General features: G+C 39.4%; 1 protein-coding gene across 1 annotated transcript; it reads right to left on the reverse strand.

The window, feature by feature from the left end:
- Nucleotides 1-842: 842 nt before the first annotated feature.
- LOC100707516 (leukemia inhibitory factor receptor) lies at nt 843-22,088 on the reverse strand. Its single transcript, XM_019361350.2, has 17 exons — nt 21,762-22,088; nt 18,343-18,494; nt 18,101-18,251; nt 17,746-18,009; nt 17,506-17,632; nt 14,323-14,459; nt 14,096-14,241; nt 13,843-14,005; nt 13,705-13,766; nt 13,199-13,421; nt 5,005-5,184; nt 4,823-4,924; nt 4,585-4,743; nt 3,495-3,623; nt 3,300-3,393; nt 3,146-3,203; nt 843-2,789 (listed from the first exon to the last, which is right to left on the reverse strand). The coding sequence occupies exons 1-17, from the start codon at nt 21,823-21,825 to the stop codon at nt 2,319-2,321; spliced, it is 2,682 nt and encodes an 893-aa protein (XP_019216895.1). The 5' UTR covers nt 21,826-22,088; the 3' UTR covers nt 843-2,318.
- Nucleotides 22,089-22,208: the final 120 nt, after the last annotated feature.

A 22,208-nucleotide genomic window follows, 5' to 3' on the forward strand; every position in this document is an offset into this window, starting at 1 on the left:
GCAAGAAGATTCGGCCTGCCTCATCTGTCTGCCGCTTATTTACTTCCCGGCTCTTTGTTGCGGCAAAATGTTGAGGAAAAGCACCGAGTTTTTTAAATGGACTAACAATGAGGTGGAGTTGTTGCTGGGAGTAACACAAAAGTACAAAGTTGCAAAAGTGAGTGAGAATTAAAGAATTTGAAGAAAAGCTATCTGGAGCATGTACAGACTGATATTAATCTTTAATAGGGCTGTCAAAATTGAGAGCAAACAAAACATCTGCTGTATAATGTACTCTGCTATCTTTGTTTAATTGGTCACATGACTGCATCACATGCCTAACATGCGTCATTGTTTTCGCTGTCCACACTGCGACGCGAAAGCACCGTCTTCAAATGTATGTTTTTCCTTCGGGGAAAACGCCGTCTCAGTGTGGACGGGAGGCCAAAACGGAGAGAAAACAATTAGTGTGGACATAGCCTCAGTCAGAGATAGAGAAAGATGGTGATGTTCACGGTAAGTGTAAGTGTTAGGTCTGCGCATGCAGGCCCCGCTGGTTCAGAGACTTATCACCCGTGAACAAAGCAAGACAAACAGAGTTCAACTGGTTTTTAACTTGCGCACAAGGGAAGCCTGGTTGGAATCAGGCTCTTGGAGCTGAAAGCTCCTCCACCTGTTCCCAGCCAACTCCAAAGAACCAGTATTCCCTGCAGCCTTTATTCAGTGAACACGCACCACCCATTGTAAAACCCATATGGTCATAAAAGGTTAAAACACTGTGTGCGTGTGCATACATGTGCGAGCACGTGTGTATGTGTGTCTGTGTGTGTGACTTCCTGGTTACAACCGTTTTAACAACAACCCTGGTCATAAAAAGGGTCATCTCCCCCCACCCCTGTATACGGTTTAACCCCTTTAACAGTCCACCATATACAAGCATAGGTGAGCTCTTAAATGGCAGGGAGCAAACATCCTTTACCAGATAAGGAAACCAGAACCTTTAGATGGAATGTGCCTGCAGTTAAACACTATAGCTATAACCTCCCCCACCATCTTACATGTGGGGGAGGAGAACAGAAGAATATCTAAACATGCAGTTTAAGGCAAGGTTTACAAGTTTAAGCACAACAATGACAACTTTGATCAAAATCACCCTAACAGTAAGGTTACATCAAGGGTAGCAGAGAATTAAATTTAAGGTGACAATGCTGATTAGTTTTAACTTTAATAGTATAAAACTGTAAGGAGTGTGAAATCTGTCACAATCAGCTGTTTATGATGAATTCAGTCTGATAGAAACACAACGAGCAGCAGCACAGCTCAGCTAATCCCTCTGTACATAAAATCTACTGGAGCTTATGATGTAGATTATTTTGGCTCTTTTTAGAGTCTTTGAGTCGATACACCTGCTGAATCTCACGTTACCCCTGAATGTGATCACTTCTCTTTTAGGTGTGAAGGAAAGTTACCATTTAAAAAAAATTCCTTTGCTTGAGTTTACTACATTCATTAGAATAAGTTGAAATAAAGTTTGCATTTCCTTGTATGTTTTTATTGTTATACAGCATTACAATGACACAAGGTTCAGTAAACTTGACGACAACAAAACAAAAAAACAAACAAAACAAAAAAACTCTAACTGGTAGAAATGTTCTCCGAAGCTACGTTTTACTTCTGATTTTGCACCTAAACAAGTTGAAGAATTGTTGTTAATATGGACCTTTTACCTCTTGGCAACATATATGTGCTGCTTTGGCCTTTAAAGAGGTACACATGCTTACCTTGAAGTCCACTAATTAACCCTAGGGAGGACTTTCCTGTAGGAGCTTTACTGTTCTGCTGTTTCTGAGAACATTCGTTTCTTCTGTACTGACAAAGTGGTGACGCATCCACACGTGCCTGGCATGCAGTATCTTTCTATGGATCCCAGAGCTGTGTTAGTTGGAACAGTGTTTCAGCTGTATCTTTTTCATTCTTAAAATATGTGGTAATGGTGGCTCACAATTACCTGAAAGCATGAAACCAAACAGATTACTCACTATTAGAAAGCTTGTTTATGACTATAATTATCACTTCTATAGAGATTCATACATGCGTGATATATAGTGATCATACCCAGCATCCACCAGGTTAGAGCTGGGCAGTGAGTCTGAGACTTTATTGAAAGGAAACATCTTTTACATTTAAAATGATGCCTGTTTAGCGTGTGACTAAAGCAAAACCCAACCCTAACCCTGGTTGGCTCAATGATGAACTGGTGGATGATGGATGAACTATACAGCAGTTAGCAATGCCTGAAGTACTCACATAAGTTTTAAATGTGTTCACACATGCAGCAGCTACTTGGACATCTTCTGTGGCAACAAAATGTAAGTGGACGAATATGAAAGAGGACTGTCTGGCACGTCCTCGGGCTCAGTTGCGGTAAAGGTCTCTTCAGGACTCTGAGGCTGGTATCCGCTATCAATTATAAGCATCCCGTCCTGGATCTCAGGATGTGATTGTGACTGCTGGTCTTCACCCTGCACTATCAGGTTATATGAAGGGTTAGGAAATACATCATTTCCTGGAAAAAATGGAACGCCTGGCCGAGATGTGAGGCCTGTAGTGGGTAAAGTAAGGCATGGCTGGAGTTTTTTCATAGGCTTATTATAGTAACCTTTGGGAGTCTGAGAGAAGGTAAAAGAATGCATGTAGTCCTGGCCAACAACAGGCTGTGGTGCACTAAAATAATCGTGCAGCTCAGGAACATCCAAGACCTCGCTGTAGTGACTCTGATCAAAGTGAAGATGACAAATGGTATGTTCATCCTGAAAAACAGAGTAAATGACCTCACATTCACAAGAAAGACATCGATCCATATCGATTATGATAATGAAACCAATAAATAATTAATTAGTACAATAGAAGGATGTATAGATGTAGTATTAGTCAGCCAAACACTCCTTAAATGGCTCCAGAAGTGAGTCAGTAAAAGAGTTTTAATTTGCTTGTTTATCACAAAAAACTTTAGAAATAAATTTGGTGGTATTAAAAAAAAAAAAAAAAGAACTTTTACTGATGCAAACATTTTAACTTGAGTTAAAGTCATGTTTGGCACCAGAAACTAATTGGTTAGGTATTGTTAAGTGCCCCATCAAAGCTATCCTATAATGTGACAACTTACTGTTAGCCACTCAGTCAGCACTGGCTTTGGGATTGGAGGACAGACTTTGTGCTTGATGCTGTTGGGTTAAAAAATGAATATAAATAAATGGGGGAAAAAATGAGAAAAAAAGAGACTGAGACTGTTACACTGAAAATAAATGTGCATTGCTTACCATGCCCAGTGTCTGTAGCAGATGATTATGCTGACAGACACAATAAGAAAAACTGCTCCCAGGGATATCAAGGTCAGCATTATCAGTTGATCAGCTGGTGAAAACAATGAATCACATCGAGTAAATTAAAGAAAATGACAAATGTTGACGGTCTTACTAAAGAAAATAGTCCATATGGGGTAATAATTAACCTACCCAGGGGATTCAAGATGACAATGATGGATGTATTACCACAAAGTCCAACTGCTGTTAATGCTGTCACTGTGAAGGTGTATGTACTGATGTTCAGGTTCTTTGCAGTGAGGCTGGTGGCGTCAGGATCATCTAAATCAACACAGAGTGAACACCATTATTACAACATAAATACATGTTTATGATCATTGGGCAACGCTGGAGACTAACTTTATTTATCTCAGTCACAAGCTAATCTTTATGTGTGAAGAAACAAAACCAGGACTTTGATATCAGTAGAGAAAATTAATAGTGTGATTAAGTGTGTCAATCAATTCCAATCAATTTGTAAACGACGCATTGGCAACATGTTCAGGTTACTGTAAGGGTGCAAAAAATGGTGTCTAAGAATTTGGATATTTTGGGGGTGATTTGTGTGAAGAATTTTGTGGTCTGCAATCATTTCAAACATAATTTTTTAGTGAATTTTTGCAATCATGTTTAGCCTAAATCTACAGGCTGAGACCAACAAAAAGGAGGCTTGTTTTGTTTTCTTTTTAGACTACCACAAGGGGGCATTATGTCCATTTGTTAATTCTTGTGTTATTAAATGGTAAATGGCCTGTATTTGTATAGCGCTTTACTAGTCCCAAAGGACCCCAAAGCGCTTTACACATCCAGTCATTCACCCATTCACATTCACATACTGGTGATGGCAAGCTACATTGTAGCCACAGCTGCCCTGGGGCACACTGACAGAGGCGAGGCTGCCGGACACTGGCGCCACCGGGCCCTCTGACCATCACCAGTAGGCAACGGGTGAAGTGTCTTGCCCAAGGACACAACAACCGAGACTGTCCAAGCCAGGGCTCAAACCGGCAACCTTCCGATTACAAGGCGAACTCCCAATCTTGAGCCACGATCGCCCCAAATTAGCCATTTCCTGATCCAAATACTGGAAGAGGAAGGTCATCATATGCCAGGAGGTAAACACTAACAATGCATCTATGCATCTATGCAGCTAACAGAGCATCTATGAAAAAGTGCTGATCCTATGCTTAATGTCCACACTGAAATCTTAGCCGGCCTGAGTGAGTATGCCTTCATACTGTACCTGTGCTCACGTTAAAAACATCCCCGCTCTTGTCCTGGTAGTAGAGAATATATCCATGGATGGAAGCTGTCTGCTTTTCCAGAGGTATGGGCTCCCAGGATACCTCAACAGCCGAGTCTTTCTGTTTGTATTTGAGTTTAAACAGCTCAGCTTCTATTTCTGGAAAGATGTGACATGCATAAAATGAACTGCTGATTGAACCATCACATTTTGTGAGAAATCACTGAATCAGTCTTACTGGTCTCTCTGACGTAGCCCTCTCTTCTCTGTAGTAGCACCGGAGCGCTCTCTGTGCAGGCGTATATGGACAGCAGGTATCTCCGACCATCTTCAAAGTTCTCTGGAATAACAAAAGGAGCTGTGCTGAAACAGATGCAAATATGATCTGCAACAATTTTGTAGGCAAAGATGAGGACGTACTTGAAAAAATTGTGGTAAGAGTTCTGTTGGGAGGCACTTTCATCCACTCGAAGGTGCAATTACCGAAGACTGGACACCAGTCCACTATGTAGCCACAGCTGGCGTTAGGACTAACAGGCCAGGACAGGAAAAAGCTACCATTGCTGCCACTGATCCAGGAGGTCTTCACCTCGGATTTATCTGAAAAATGAGACTCGTTAAAAAACAGTTTTACCCATGACTCTACATGAAAAATGAACATAGTAACTGTGAGACCATCCATTAGTGATGGCCCGCTTGAAGCTGACGCTCCGGAGCGTGTGTCGAAAAAAACAACACACTGGTTCAGAAGCACTGTGTCGAGGCTTGCTTCGTTTGGCAAAAGTCACGTGACCAGTGACGTCCGAAGCTTCATTACGCACGTAACTGCTTCGGTACCTGATTCAAATGGAACGAAGTGAATCATTTGCGGGATTTGTGGAGTGTCTTGATGGTGACAGATAGCGAACCACTGATCATTCTTCTGACAGATTTGGTTCTGTTGTGTGGGAGTATTTTGAGTTGATTCTGGTCAATCGGGTGGGTTTTCCAGCTTTGTGTTCTGGCTGTTTGCTTTTGTTTTGTGCGTGTTTATTTTATCTGAAAATGGGAAAAACTTAAAATGTAAAAAATCTGCTTTTCATAATATAAATATCATTAAATAACTTCCATTTGACTCGTAACATTTAATGTTATAAAAAGATATATTTTATTTAAAAAAATAATCTTAAAATGTTAGTCTACAAAATGTGCAGCAATTTAATTTATTTATTCTCTTTAGCTGATAGTTTGTGGAGCCATAACTGCATCTCTACCAGTTTCTCTGCACTCCAGCCTCTTCTGTGCCATGTGAAGGGATTTTCCTTAAGGCAGGAGAAATTATCTCCACGAAAAGGAACAGATTCGGCCATCGCACAGTGGAACTAATTTTCTTCTTAAATAAAAATGAAAAAGGGTTTCCTTAAATGCATCATGTTTTTAATTTGCAAGTTCATAAGCATTTTCCCTTTCCATTTCACAATCAATTCTACCCCCAGGTCAAAAATATGTGTAGGAAAATTTCCCTAATATAATATTATTTATAAATATACCCCTCTAGAGATTAAATGCATAAGTAGGCCTACATGGAGGCAGGACCTCACAGCAGAAGCATACTGCATAATGTGCATTATTATATGTATGTTATATGTAACGCGGTATTTTTCAATTATTGTATTTACCAACATCAAGAAGTCACAAGCAAAGAAAGACCAAACCATGGTGCATGTTCACACAAGGAAAGTTTACTGGTCAAAATTATTTATTAGACAAATAAACTACATTTTTTAACACCAAAAAATACATGTTCAAAGCAACACAACAGCAGCCCAATATGAGACAGAGTTCCACTCTGTAGAGTGGGCAATCATTATGATGCAGTTGGTTTTATTTTGTGGATTCAAGCTGCTCTTCATATTTTTGGCCACCAGATGTCACCAGAGAGGACTGTGTTGAAAAGCTTCGAGTAATGAACCGTTTTTCAGTACAAGCTTCAGTGCTTCAGAAAGCTTCATTTGGCCATCACTACCATCCATTGTTTTTATGACCTGACTGAAGCAGAGTGACTCTAGGCTGTGTCCCAATTCAGGGTCTGCATGCTTGAAGTACGCATTTCAAGTGCGATTATGTCACCGCCACGTGACTACGGCTGTCCCAATTCAAAGTGCACTTCAAATCCATACTCCAAATGCGCGGTCGATTTCCCCAAATATCAAGCGTGGTCCGGTGCACGCTTCGTGGTCCCATATATCCCACAATCCATAGCGCGGCGGTGAGTGTGGATAATTTTGCCGCAAAATACGGCAGAAGGGAGCAACTGTCAAACGTAAGTACTGAATATTATGTCACTTATTTATGTGCGAATGTTTAAGAACATTAAAACATTACTGTTGGCCACATGTCGGGAAAGTCATGTGACATTAGTGATATTTGTACTTTAAGCGGTAACTTGGTTTTAAAGCCTCTACTTCTAAATATATATATAGGGAGTGCAGAATTATTAGGCAAGTTGTATTTTTGAGGAATAATTTTATTATTGAACAACAACCATGTTCTCATTGAACCCAAAAAACTCATTAATATCAAAGCTGAATGTTTTTGGAAGTAGTTTTTAGTAGAGATGGACCGATCCGATATTACGTATCGGTATCGGTCTGATACTGACCTAAATTACTGGATCGGATATCGGCGAAAAATAAAAAATGTAATCCGATCCATTAAATATCAAAAAAAGCATCTCACAAAACTTGCAACACGGCGTAACTCGGCTCATAACCTTAGCACATCGGAGCAGTATGCCTCACGTGATAGAGCGGCTGTGTGTATTTGTAGCCTCGCTACCAAACCAGAATTTCATCTCAGAGGAAGTTATCCCAGAGAGAAGTAAAGCAAGTACGTAAGTTCATCTCTGAATGTTTGTAAAGCATTCCCACGTTAAGCTTAACAACTGATATATGGAGCGACTGCCTCTCTTTCTCCCTCTGCTGTTGCTACTTCAATCATGAAACTTATTAATGATCAGCTGATCGGCTTTTCTGTCGCGAGTCCGTCTCTCTTCTTTGTTTTTGCCCCACTTTGCACCAGAAAGAGGAAACCAGCGGCGGAACAACAGCAGCACGTTTAAGCTTGATAAGATGTTGTTAGAATTTATTTAATATTACTTTCTACACCAGGATCCTTTTCTACGTAGCTGACAGCTGTGCAGGGGCGGATCTAGCAAAGTTTAGCCAGGGGGGGCCGATAGGGCATGAACAGGGAAAAGGGGGGCACAAAGACATACTTTTCTTTCTTATTCTCATTTAAAATGTCTCTCTTTTAATAAATAATTATCTGAATCTTACACCCAAAATTTTAATCTGATGAAAAATGTATAGAAGTCCATTACTATATATAGTAACTCTTAAGTCTATACCCTAGTAAGCTATAGTACTTTTTCCTTTGGGAAGGTTCCATCTATGAATTCTGCAAATCTGTTGAAGAAAGATGTTGAATCTATTTAATTATTCTTGAAAAATAATTTGTTTCTGTGCATTTTTTTTCACCCTGCATCAAATTAAAGTTGATTACATCGATTAAGCATCATGAGGTGGAGGGTGGGGGGTGGTTCCCTATTTTTTTTTTTTGCTGGGAGTTTACAACCCTATTAGTTAGGTTGCTTAATATTTCTGCTAAGTACTCTTTAAAATACCAGAATAGGAAGGATGGAGTAGGTTTAAGTTAGGTTTTAAGTTAGGTAAGGTTTATTAGATTGATCAGTGTTGCTGAACTATGAAATATTTTGGGCGCAGTGTATTTTTTACACACAGGTATAACAGAATAGCTTTAGTGTTGTTGTTTATTTAAACTTGAGTATGAACTTATACAAAATGCAGGAAGATATTAAAAAAACAGTTTTTTTGATTAAAAAACACACAATATCAGATTCATATCGGTATCGGCAGATATCCACATTTATGATATCGGTATCGGCATCGGACATAAAAAAGTGGTATCGTGCCATCTCTAGTTTTTAGTTTGTTTTTAGTTTTAGCTATTTTAGGGGGATATCTGTGTGTGCAGGTGACTATTACTGTGCATAATTATTAGGCAACTTAACAAAAAACAAATATATACCCATTTCAATTATTTATTTTTACCAGTGAAACCAATATAACATCTCCACATTCACAAATATACATTTCTGACATTCAAAAACAAAACAAAAACAAATCAGCGACCAATATAGCCACCTTTCTTTGCAAGGACACTCAAAAGCCTGCCATCCATGGATTCTGTCAGTGTTTTGATCTGTTCACCATCAACATTGCGTGCAGCAGCAACCACAGCCTCCCAGACACTGTTCAGAGAGGTGTACTGTTTTCCCTCCTTGTAAATCTCACATTTGATGATGGACCACAGGTTCTCAATGGGATTCAGATCAGGTGAACAAGGAGGCCATGTCATTAGTTTTTCTTCTTTTATACCCTTTCTTGCCAGCCACGCTGTGGAGTACTTGGACGCGTGTGATGGAGCATTGTCCTGCATGAAAATCATGTTTTTCTTGAAGGATGCAGACTTCTTCCTGTACCACTGCTTGAAGAAGGTGTCTTCCAGAAACTGGCAGTAGGACTGGGAGTTGAGCTTGACTCCATCCTCAACCCGAAAAGGCCCCACAAGCTCATCTTTGATGATACCAGCCCAAACCAGTACTCCAGCTCCACCTTGCTGGCGTCTGAGTCGGACTGGAGCTCTCTGCCCTTTACCAATCCAGCCACGGGCCCATCCATCTGGCCCATCAAGACTCACTCTCATTTCATCAGTCCATAAAACCTTAGAAAAATCAGTCTTGAGATATTTCTTGGCCCAGTCTTGACGTTTCAGCTTGTGTGTCTTGTTCAGTGGTGGTCGTCTTTCAGCCTTTCTTACCTTGGCCATGTCTCTGAGTATTGCACACCTTGTGCTTTTGGGCACTCCAGTGATGTTGCAGCTCTGACATATGGCCAAACTGGTGGCAAGTGGCATCTCGGCAGCTGCACGCTTGACTTTTCTCAGTTCATGGGCAGTTATTTTGCGCCTTGGTTTTTCCACACGCTTCTTGCGACCCTGTTGACTATTTTGAATGAAACGCTTGATTGTTCGATGATCACGCTTCAGAAGCTTTGCAATTTTAAGACTGCTGCATCCCTCTGCAAGATATCTCACTATTTTTGACTTTTCTGAGCCTGTCAAGTCCTTCTTTTGACCCATTTTGCCAAAGGAAAGGAAGTTGCCTAATAATTATGCACACCTGATATAGGGTGTTGATGTCATTAGACCACACCCCTTCTCATTACAGAGATGCACATCACCTAATATGCTTAATTGGTAGCAGAGATGGGCAGTAACGCGTTACTGTAATCTGATTACTTTTTTCAAGTAACGAGTAATGTAAGGGATTACTACTGCAAAAACGGTAATTAGATTACCGTTACTTTCACGTAGGAACGCTGCGTTACTGCGTTACTAAAACCGTGATTTTTTTGCGAGAACGTCTCATGACAGTGACGTAAGCGAGTGTGACGTTCGTGACAACAGCTGTGTGCAGATCATAATATATTGAGTGTAGCATGCAGCGTTTAAAGCGTGGAAGTACTGACCTTATTTTGAGTTTGATTCCATAAAAAGTAACAAAAACATTAGTGTCCGTTGTGCGTGGGAAGAAAACTTCTTTTTACAGCGAAAACCCCCTAAACTTCCAAGCAAGCACCGAGTGTACTACGACGTAATGTGAAATTCACAGAGAAACTCGCGGATTCTTCCACTGACTGCTGCAGCACACCTGCACCAGGGTAAACCTCCGCCTACCCCAGTCCTGCTTTACAGGTGAAAATAGAGCAACAGGACCGCTAGTCTTTGATTTTATTTATTTTCTGCTGTGTTTTACTTGCATCTATTTGAAAGAGTGAGTGTAAACACAAAAAAATATTTTATTTTATGTGCTGGAATATGCAGAAAATAGGTTTAAATGTTAAACAAATTTCTTCCAGTCAGAGAATGTTGCATATAATTAAGTTTTTGCTTGATGCATAAAGTTAAAAGATTTAAAGTTTTAAGTTTTAAAAAGAGACGTTTCCATTTGATTACATTTTGTATGATGGATTATGCAGAAAAAGTAGAATTGGGCTGAAAGATCTATCGCTTTATCACCTATTCAGGTTGTAAATCGTGTTTTTAAAAAGTAACTAAGTAACTAAGTAGTTAATTACTTTTGAAAATAAGTAATCAGTAAAGTAACGGGATTACTTTTTGGGGGAAGTAATCGGTAATTAGTAACTGATTACTTTTTTCAAGTAACTTGACCAACACTGATTGGTAGTAGGCTTTCGAGCCTATACAGCTTGGAGTAAGACAACATGCATGAAGAGGATGATGTGGACAAAATACTCATTTGCCTAATAATTCTGCACTCCCTGTATAGTTGACCTTAATCTTACAGAGAATGCGATGATTTTATGGATAATTAAAGTCAGTCATATATCCACAAACACAACAAGCTGAAAGTCAGTGATGCTGCTCGGTTTGCAGTCCTGAATATGCACAAGCAGGATTCACTGCACTGTTAATGTTAGCTATGTTATATTGCTGCCTCTGTTCGGTGGTGTCGAGCCAAACGGACTTTAACGTGTGTTTGAACGAGCTGACGGTTCACTCGTTAAGCTCAAAGAAAGATGCTTTAATCACAGGAGTCACACATGTGTCCACTGGACCATCTGGGAAGTCTTCTTGTTTAGCACCTGTAATAACACAAACACTAAATCCTCCTTCTCTTGTGCTGTTTTGTAGCAGTGTGTACACCTGAGACTGTCACCTGTCTGTCTGTCCTGCACTCTCTCTTTTTCTTTCTCTCTGATTGTGGAATAAAAGTATGAACATGTATTTACAAGTTACACTTGTGTTTGAATCCTGCAGCTTATCACACATTTGATTTCCATGTGTGACAACTGCAAGTATCCAGAGTGAGGACAGACTGAGGGACCCACTGCTGCACATCATCTGTGAGGCTTTGCACCCCTGATGATCCACCAGGACAAACTCAGCAGTGTGTGAGGAAGAGGAGGAGGAAGAGCCAGCAGCAGCTGACAGATGGAGAGAATAGACAGACTGTTCCCTGTTTGTGAAGGACTGCTAGGAAAGTTTAACATAACTAATTGTCTGTCCTGAATCAGTCTTATTAGGTAATGTTCAAATAATGTGATCATCCCAGTGTTTTCAGTGTAGGAGAAAGTACTCAGGGCCTTCAAGTTACACACTATGAAAGGCAGCAACAAGTTTAATGTTCAGAAACCTAAAGTATGTATCAGCAGCAGAATGGAGCTAAAAATAAATGTTTGTTTCAGTTCTATGAAGCTTTGAGTATTTTGGATTAGTAGCACTGCTGTGTTTGTTGCATCACATTGCTGTAATTGTTTATATGCTTCATATATTCTGAGGTAAGTTGATCTATAGTGTTACATCATATTCTATAAGGATGTTATGTGTTTGTATACTTTCTGCCCAGTTTGACCCATTTAGCAGAAGTCAGCCTGTTTAAGGCTCTGATATCTATTCTGTATGACTTAAAGCAGTTATGACATGGTCTGATTTTCTCACCCAATAAAGGGATATTTAATATATCAGTCTACTCTTCATTCTATCAGAAACAGTTAGCACAGCTCGTACATTTTCTTTTTACACATATATGTAAGCATTGAGCCAAATTTAGTAATGCCAACATATTAAAAGAACAATGTTTGTTTCTTATATATAATACATCTGTATATACACTGTCAGAGATACTTGTCTTTGAGTGAAGATTTAAGGTGATAGGAGATATAAATAACTGCTACTTGCATCTTTGACACAGTTCAAGCTCATATGTACATATATATATATATATATCTGACAATACATATAATATTGTCCATATTATATTAACATTACCACAGTGAGATGACTTGAGTCTCATGAACAACATTAGCTAATTATTATTTACTAACTAATCTTAAAATGACTGTTCAGTACAGAAATGAAGCCCAACTATCATGTTTTACAGTCCTGTGGTCTCAACTAATCAAAGTGATGTCGTGTCAAAAATGAATGACCAACAACACATTTTTTTCTCCTTCATTTCTGTCAAACAATGCTGTATGAAAAGTTTCTTGCGGTTAGTATCATGGTTGCTAGGCAACCTGAACAGCGCGACGAAGGCTAGACCGTCCCATTTCACAAGCCTCTCACTTCCGCACTTCCCGTACTTGTAGTACGCACCGTACGTAGTATGCGTAGTGTACGTAGTGTGCGTACTTCAAGCGTGCATACCCTGAATTGGGACACAGCCTTAGACTCTCAAACAAGGAGATGCCCCCTTATGGGCATTAGAAAGAATGAAGTGCAGGTTTAGGGCATTTGGCTTCCCTTTTAAGATGAGGCCACAATTTCTATACTCTTCATGAATCACTATTTGTATACTTATAATATATCACATTATTTGAGCAGGAAAATTAATTTTTAAAATTCTGTATTTGTTTGGAAAACCCTTTGCTTACAGGCATCTGCACAGATTAGATAAAATCAAACCTCTTCCCCAAATGGAAATCAAAGTGAGCTTATCTGTAATGTGTGGTGCTCTGTTGCTTCATACCTAGATTGCGGCGGGGGATGATGATGGTCGATGGGGATGAGCTGCCGTTTATGTTTCTAGCCGTGACGGTGACCATGTACTCCTCACTGGGGTCCAGCGTGAGTGTAAGACTGTGATTGCTTCTGGACACGTTGGTTTGGTTTGACTGATTTTTCTCTTTGGTCTTTGCCCAGGACACTTTGTAGTCAAAGATTTCTCCATGGCTCTGATTGGTCAGTGGCACCTGTGGAAAAGTAACATCAAGACCTGAAATGGTAACAGTGTCCTCTGAAACATCACTTTCTAACTGTATAAGTTGTTGCACTGATATTTTTTCAAATAGGTTTATTAAAGATATTTTTTCCACATAAGTTTATTAATATTTAGTATTGCTTTGCAGACTAGCTGTAAGTAAAAGTGTATTTGTAATTCCACTGGTGACCACTTGAGACTGGCTACCAAACTGAGTCAGTTTCCAGACTTAGTGACTTAAAAAAAACACTTTGTAAAAGGCAACTTGGACTCACCTTCCAGGAGATTACAGTCTGGTCTTCCTTCACCTTCATCCACACGTCAAGAGCATCTGGAACTGTGGTGCAACCAGACAAACAACATCTGTTACATTCACACATTTTTAAAGTCTTTTTCTCTTTAAAACAACTTACCATCACCCTTTGTGTGGATTTTGACACTTCTGCTCCAGTCACCCCATTTCCAGAAATGCTGTGCTGTTCCACATCGAACCCTCATGTCATAGTCCCAGTGTGGTATCAGGTCCTTGATAACTGCAGCTGTGAGGCCAACTCCAAAGTTTTCAATCTGGAAAACCTGCAAGGACAAGAATTATGTTAGCTGACTTCAGTGAAGACTTTTACTTTGAAAAGCCGATATGTAAACTTTCTTTTTTAAACTACTCACTGTGGTATTAGAGTCTCCATCGCTGACATCTACTTGGCATGTGAGGTTGAGATTACTGTACTTCTGCACAGTCCAGCTCCATTTCAGACTGATGTTCCTGGGGTTCACAGTTGAAGCTGCCACTTTGTCTGGAGCAACCATGTGCACTAAAACAAGAGATCACAACAATCAGCTGATCTTAAGGACTAAAAATAGTCATTTTTCCCTCATTTTTTCCAAACCTCTACCTCTTTTGGTCAGGTCCGCCTTGTCATGGAGCTCGAGCTTTCCCAGAGGATTAGTAACTGTTAAGGTCCAGTTCCTCTCAGCAGCATCCACCTCCAGTTTTTGGAAGCATTTACCCAAATGTCCACTGATGCATGGGCTAAAATGTAAAAATATACATTGCTTAAATATTAACAACAACACAGAGGCACAAACATACAAAACAATATAAAATCAGGAATGGGGGAAAACAGTTTTTCACAAGTCTACTTAGCTGAAAGCAGTGCTGTTGTAGACCATTCCTTTCAAGGTTAGCCGAAGTGCCAAAAATTGCATTTTTGGCCCTAGAATAATTCAGGCCCCAAAAAAGTGCAAGTTAACACATCAAGTTAAAGCTACTGTCAGCTATTCCCTTTTCACAAGGGGTTACCAGAGCATGTACCCCTGTGTTTTGATTTGGAAGGCTTTTATACTGGATGCCTTCCAAACTGCATCTGAAAAGGTACTGCACTGCAGTGGTTTGTATCATATCTATCTAATAGACTCCAATTTGTACATGTAAATGGAGAGTCCTCTTCACCCACTAAGGTCAATTATGGACACAGGGTTCAGTGCTAGGACCAATTCTATTTACATTATACATGCTTCCCCTAGGCAGCATCATTAGAAGACATAGCATAAATTTTCACTGCTATGCAGATGACACGCAGCTCTGTCTATCCATGAAGCCAGGTAACACACATCAATTAGTTGAACTGCAGGAATGTCTTACAGACATAAAGACCTGGATGGTCGCTAACTTTCTGCTTCTTAATTCAGATAAAACTGAGGTTATTGTACTCGGCTCTGAAAATCTTAGAAATATGGTATCTAACCAGATTCTTACTCTGGATGGCATTACCTTGGCCTCCAGTAATGCTGTGAGGAACCTTGGAGTCATTTTTGACCAGGATATGTCCTTCAATGCACATATTAAACAAATATGTAAGACTGCTTTCTTCCATTTGCGCAACATCTCTAAAATTAGAAATATCCTGTCTCAGAGTGATGCTGAAAAACTAGTTCATGCATTAATTACTTCCAGGCTGGACTACTGTAATTCATTATTATCAGGAAGTCCTAAAAACTCGCTGAAAAGCCTTCAATTAATCCAAAATGCTGCAGCAAGAGTACTGACAGGGACTAGAAAGAGAGAGCATATTTCTCCTGTTTTGGCTTCCCTTCATTGGCTTCCTGTTAAATCCAGAATTGAATTCAAAATCCTGCTCCTCACATACAAGGTCTTAAATAATCAGGCCCCATCTTATCTTAATGACCTTGTAGTACCATATCACCCTATTAGAACACTTCGCTCTCGCTCTGCAGGCTTACTTGTTGTTCCTAGAGTATTTAAAAGTAGAATGGGAGGGAGAGCCTTCAGTTTTCAGGCCCCTCTTCTGTGGAACCAGCTTCCAGTTTGGATTCGGGAGACAGACACTATCTCTACTTTCAAGATTAGGCTTAAAACTTTCCTTTTTGCTAAAGCATATAGTTAGGGCTGGACCAGGTGACCCTGAATCCTCCCTTAGTTATGCTGCAATAGACGTAGGCTGCCGGGGATTCCCATGATGCATTGAGTTTTTCCTTTCCAGTCACCTTTCTCACTCAGTATGTGTTAACAGACCTTTCTGCATTTAATCATATCTGTTATTAATCTCTGGCTCTCTTCCACAGCATGTCTTTATCCTGTTTTTCTTCTTTCACCCCAACCGGTCGCAGCAGATGGCCCCGCCCCTCCCTGAGCCTGGTTCTGCCGGAGGTTTCTTCCTGTTAAAAGGGAGTTTTTCCTTCCCACTGTCGCCAAAGTGCTTGCTCATAGGGGGTCATATGATTGTTGGGTTTTTCTCTGTATGTATTATTGTGCGATCTCCAGTACAATATAAAGCGCCTTGAGGCGACTTCTGTTGTGATTTGGCGCTGTATAAATAAAATTGAATTGAATTGAATTGAAAAAAGGGAATTTGTATCTCTTGCTGAAATCAAACCAGTGGCCTTTACACTATTTTAAAAAACTGGCCTAAAGTTTTCAGAAATGACCTGTGGAAATGAATCTTTGGCTCATCTTTATTTGTTGATGTATAAATGCATTATTGCTGTTTCAATTTATTATTATTTTTTAAATTACAACTCACATTAAAAATTATTTTATCCAGAGAAGAAAATAAAAGCCTTTTGGGTGCATTTGACCATCATGTTGACAAAGGCTTATGTCAAACCATCTCCAAAATACGTCAAATTATCTGTTTTATTATTGATTCACCTTTAATCTAAACACCAACTGCATACTGTAAGTTTGGGGACTCTGATACAACAACATAAAACATTTTAATAGATGAAGTGTGTATTACAGTCATGTAATGACCTTTGTTGCTTAACTGCATAACAGGCTTGTTAAATAATTTGAAACAAATTATAGAAATTAAACAAAGTCAAAAATGAAAAATGAAAAACCATTAAAGGCAGGTAGGTATCATTCAGATCTACAGATGAGATTAACACAAAAGAGGCTGACACCTCGAGATTTATCATTTTTACAGTTTCTACTCTTCTGTATGTATGTTACTAACAAGCTTCAAAAAAAGTTTCAGGATCAAGATTATAACAGTGTGCAGTTCTTAAATTATTAATTTTTATTTTAAAGAATCCTGATAGGTGTCTGATTTTCTTTGTGAATATTAATCACAGTGAGAATAAGGAAGAAATGCTTTAAAACACACACACACACACACACACACACACACGCACGCACACACACAAACACACGCACGCACGCACACACACACACACACACACACACACACACACACACACTGTGAAGTCATCAACTATGCTGCCATTCCAGTTTTAGAAAGACCATCCTCCCACACTCGGACGTCTGGACTCTGTAGTGAACTTTCCAAGTATGAACTATGGGTACTTGATGTCAAGGAATGCTAGGGATGGTTTCTCCCCCCCCCCCCCCCCCCGTTTATATTTCAGTGCTTTCAAGGTTTAAATTTAGCAGTGAGCCATGATCTTCCGACCTCTGCTACATTTGAACAGGGGTTCCTAATAAAGTGCTGAGTGAATCAGTGAATCCTTTGAAGTTGTCAGATTACGTTTTATTTACTTGTTTATAAGTAAACAAGTTAATTGCTTCCATAGTGAACCCTGTGGTTGTATTATACCTTCCATGAAGCTGGTATTTTCTTCTCACTATGTCAAGTTCCTCCATTTTCCTTCCTACATTCCAAAAACAATCGACAGATTCCAGATCCCGGGTTTCACACTGAAGATCACTGTCACCAGGGGGGTCTAAATTTATTTCAAATACCAAGAAAAAACCATAAGAACCAGCAATCTGTATTTAGAAGATAAATTTGAAAGAAAAAAAAAAATATTGTCTCAACCTGCTGCTTCATACTTACAGCCAGCGTGAAAACTGGCTCCACTGATCTCTCCTTTGGTTGTTTCACATATTACATCACTCCAGTTTTCTGATTGTTTTTCCAGGTGAACAGTCAGGGCATGCACATGTTCACTGATCTTTTTTTCGATGCCTTTATACCCATTTACATACATTCTCTTGAAACTTTTTCCTTCTGGCACAATGCAGCAGAATGTGGCTCTGCTGCCTACTTCAAGTATTTTGTCCTTTGGGAAAACTGATATTTCTGCTGGGCTTTGCATCCCTGCCAAACAACAACAATGAAGCATAATAAGCAAGACTGTAAAATGTGTAAGAATTATGAAAATATAAAATGATTTGAATTCAATATTAACCAGGTAGTGTCTTCTGCAACCATGGGCTTGATTGGTTGTTGTATTGGGACCTGAGCCGGACTGAATGGCGAGCACACTGCGATGGTAAATGGGAAGTCCATTTCCAGGAATGAGTAGATCCTATCTGTGCAGGTGTCACAACAACTTCACCCTACAACATTATCATAAACAAATTAGAGCAACAGTTCTTTGTTTGGAGGCTACAGAAATGAGGATTATAGTTACCCATAATAATCTCTTACACTGTGTACAGGTTTGTCTGCAGTGAGAACCTGCAGCTCGTACACGAGCCCATCTCGTATCACAGAGCAAGAAGGGTCATCTTCCCACTTTAACAGGAGTGTCTGATCGTTGTGGGCAAGAGTTACATTCTGAGGTCCACAATGCAACACACCTAAAGGAGAAATTCCATGGTTAAAGTGGAACACTGAACAATTCTTGAGCTTAAAAATGTAATTGTTGGGCTATTTGAACAGCAGTCAGTGAGGACACAGGATAGTGGTCCCAATAGCGTTACACTATTCTCAGTACTGATGTTTTGTTAAAGCCTCTGGTTTCTAGTGATGTCACCTTTAGTGCTGTTGCCTTTATCAGTGGCAATCCACTTCTTCGATCTGATACTATTAGTCATTTCCAGATCAAAACACTCCTTAAACTCATAAAATAAAACAAACACTGAGCCACCACTGAGAGTTAAAAACCAGTGTGGCTTTTCTCCTGGGTGCTACAATAAAGTTTAACACCCTTAAAAAATTACTGTACTGTATACAGTCCTTGTATTCCCTGAAACAATATTTGCTTTTCTGTGAACCTGTATAGAACTGGATCTATTATTTGAATCTGCAGCTACTTTTTTTTTTTTACACTTTTTCTCTCAGATCAATCTTCTGATTTAACTTGACAAGACTGCTCAAAGACATTTTATATCTATCAAAGGACTGTACCACAGATCTTTATGGCAGGGTAATTAAACTACTACTTAAAAAGCAGTCACTTGACCCAGCTAATTATTATAGGCCATTTTCTTCTACAGAAATTCTTGAAAAAGGTTGTTAAACAGCTAATAGTTTATCTGCAAAGGAATGGTTCATATGAAGAGTTTCAGGCAGGATTTAGAATTCATCACAGTGCAGAAGCTGCTAGGCTACTGCTGACCGTAACATTTTATTACAGGGATTAGAACATGCTGTAGGTATTACAGGTACTGCACTGCAGTGGTTTGAATACTTATCTATTTAACAGACTCCAGTTTGTTCACGTAAATGGAGAGTCCTCTTTACACACTAAGGTTAATTATGGAGTTCCACAGGGTTCAGTGCTAGGACAAATTCTGTTTACATTATACATGCTTCCCTTAGGCAATATCATCAGAAGGCATAGCATACATTTTCACTGCAACTCTATCTATCCATGAAGCCAGGTAACACACACCAATTAGTTAAACTGCAGGAATGTCTTATAGACATAAAGACCTGGATGGCCGCTAACTTTCTGCTTCTAAATTCAGATAAAACTGAGGTTATTGTTCTCAGCCCTAAAAATCTTAGAAATATGGGATCTAACCAGATGCTTGATCTGGATGGCATTACTTTGGCCTCCAGTAACATTGTGAGGAACGTTGGAGTTGTTTTTAACCAGGATATGTTTTGCAATGTGCATAATATAACACAAATATAACTAATATGTGGGACTGCTTTATTCAATTAAGGTGATATCCCTAAAAATAGAAATATCCTGTCCCAGAGTGACGCTGAAAAGCTAGTTCATGCATTAATTACTTCCAGGCTGGACTACTGTAATTCATTATTATCAGGATGTCCTAAAACTCGCTGAAAAGTCTTCAATTAATCCAAAATGCTGCAGCAAGGGTACTGACAGGGACTAGAAAGAGAGAGCATATTTCTCCTGTTTTGGCTTCCCTTCATTGGCTTCCTGTTAAATCCAGAAGTGAATTCAAAATCCTGCTCCTCACATAAAAGGTCTTAAATAATCAGGCCCCATCTTATCTTAATGAGCTTATAGTACCATATCACCCCATTAAAGCACTTCAGGCTTACTTGTGGTTTCTAGAGTATGGGATGGGAGGGAGAGCCTTCAGTTTTCAGGACCCTCTTCTTTGGAACCAGCTTCCAATTTGGATTCAGGAGGAAAACACGATCTCTACTTTTAAGATTAGGCTTAAAACTTTCTTTTTTGCTAAAGCATATATTTATGGCTGGATCAAGTGACCCTGAATCCTCCCTTAGTTATGCTGCAAGCTACTGGGGCTTTCCGCGATGCACTGAGTGTTTCATCTATAGTCACTATGTGTTTATACACCACTGTGCATTAAATGCAGTACTTATTAATCTGTAGCTCTCTTCCATAGAATATGTTTGTCCTGTCTTTCTGCCCTAACCCCCAAAGGTTCGGGTCATTTGCCTTGTTCTGTCAGAGGTTTCGTCCTGTTAAAAGGGAGTTTTTTCTTTCCAGCGTCATCAAGTGCTTGTTCATGGGGGAATTGGATTGGATTGGACTGAACTGAATTGAACTGAATATGTGTCTTTGTGGATTATCAATACACACTGATAACCTTCTTGTCCAAATGTGATCACGTCTGGTTTCAGCATGAACATGGTGATGGCCAAAATGCCAGAGTACAAAACTTGCTCTTATAGATTACATGGTGGCTCCATCAAACTTGTATCTGTGTCAGCTTGTTATGTGCTCAATGAAGTAGATTGACCTTAAGTAAATATAAACATCTCATAACTCTTAATACGCGAAGCAATCTGACATAGCAATGTAGAGTTTAAGTTTTCTGGTTCTGTGTCAAACATCCATTCCTGTGCATCTTTTTGTTTTTGTTTTTAAATTCTTTGTGGGAGGAACTCAGAGGGCACAGGAAGTGTAAAACTGGGCAATGACAGCTCTGCCCTATTACTGCACTTAAGACGTTATGCAAGAGAAGATGGGGAATTAGCATCTGATTGCCTGCATTATGTGTGAGGATAAAAAGCAAGATAAAAAGAAAAGCCACAATGCAATTATGTGATGTTGTATAATCAATACAGCTAACTGATTCTCATGATAGCAGCACAGTGTTAAGATGATGTGTAACTGGACACAGAGCAAGTCATATTATTTCTAAAACATTTTCATTAATAATTCTCCAAAATCCAGCTACAGCACAAACAAGGTCAAGAAGTTCACACAAACTAGTGAAAGTAATGCCTAAAAGACACCTCGGCTTTGTTCTTCAGCGCAGTGATGCTTGTTTAGTGCAAACTGTGCATGATATCGATAACACTATTACTCAAAGCCAACCAATTTTCTTTGGCATTCCTGTGACCAGTGATGAGGAAAATAATATAATTTACACACACCTACAAAAATAGTTAAAGACAACACTTATAACACCTGCTTATAATCAAATAATCTCAAATCACTCAATGAACGAGATGATGTAGACATACTTCAAAGTCCCTGAAAATGAGTTGCACCTCCACTGTTGCATGCTGATGTAAATTAAGCTTGCTGATGTGACCAGTAAAAAAAGACTCCACATAAAAATGATCTTGTATGCACAGGCAGCTGAAATCAATATTTCTTGACTTTATTAAACATATCAGATACCTTTCATACCTGTAGATTATCACAGGTCAGATGACGACATACTCACCGTTTTCTTGTCCATCTTGTGTACTTTTTCCGAAGAGTGACAGCAGCAACAACCATGCAATCATTATCGTAATAATCCTGATAATCCTCTTGTGTAGAACTGTTTATTTCTTGACAGAAAAAACTGTCATGAATCAAGCTGACTTGTTGTGATAGCTGTGGCAATAAACATCAGCTCGCAGGTGGTATAAAAGCAGATTTCTGAGGCTTCTTTTATAGAAGCAAAAGCATTTACACAAGGAAGTTCGGGTTCTGTTTGAAGACTCCAAGGGCAAATCAAACAGCAGACAAATGTCACTGTCTGTGTCAGGTTACTTCCTGTAGCCTGCCTTCCTTCATAAACACAGTTTGGAAGTGCATTTGATTTCATAATGATTGTGAAATCCATGCGGACTCCACCACAGGAAATGGAGCAGTTATGTTCTCGTAACTGTGACTCACAGCAGCA

This window comes from Oreochromis niloticus, linkage group LG7, assembly GCF_001858045.2.
Source record: "Oreochromis niloticus isolate F11D_XX linkage group LG7, O_niloticus_UMD_NMBU, whole genome shotgun sequence".
Lineage (NCBI taxonomy): Eukaryota > Metazoa > Chordata > Actinopteri > Cichliformes > Cichlidae > Oreochromis > Oreochromis niloticus.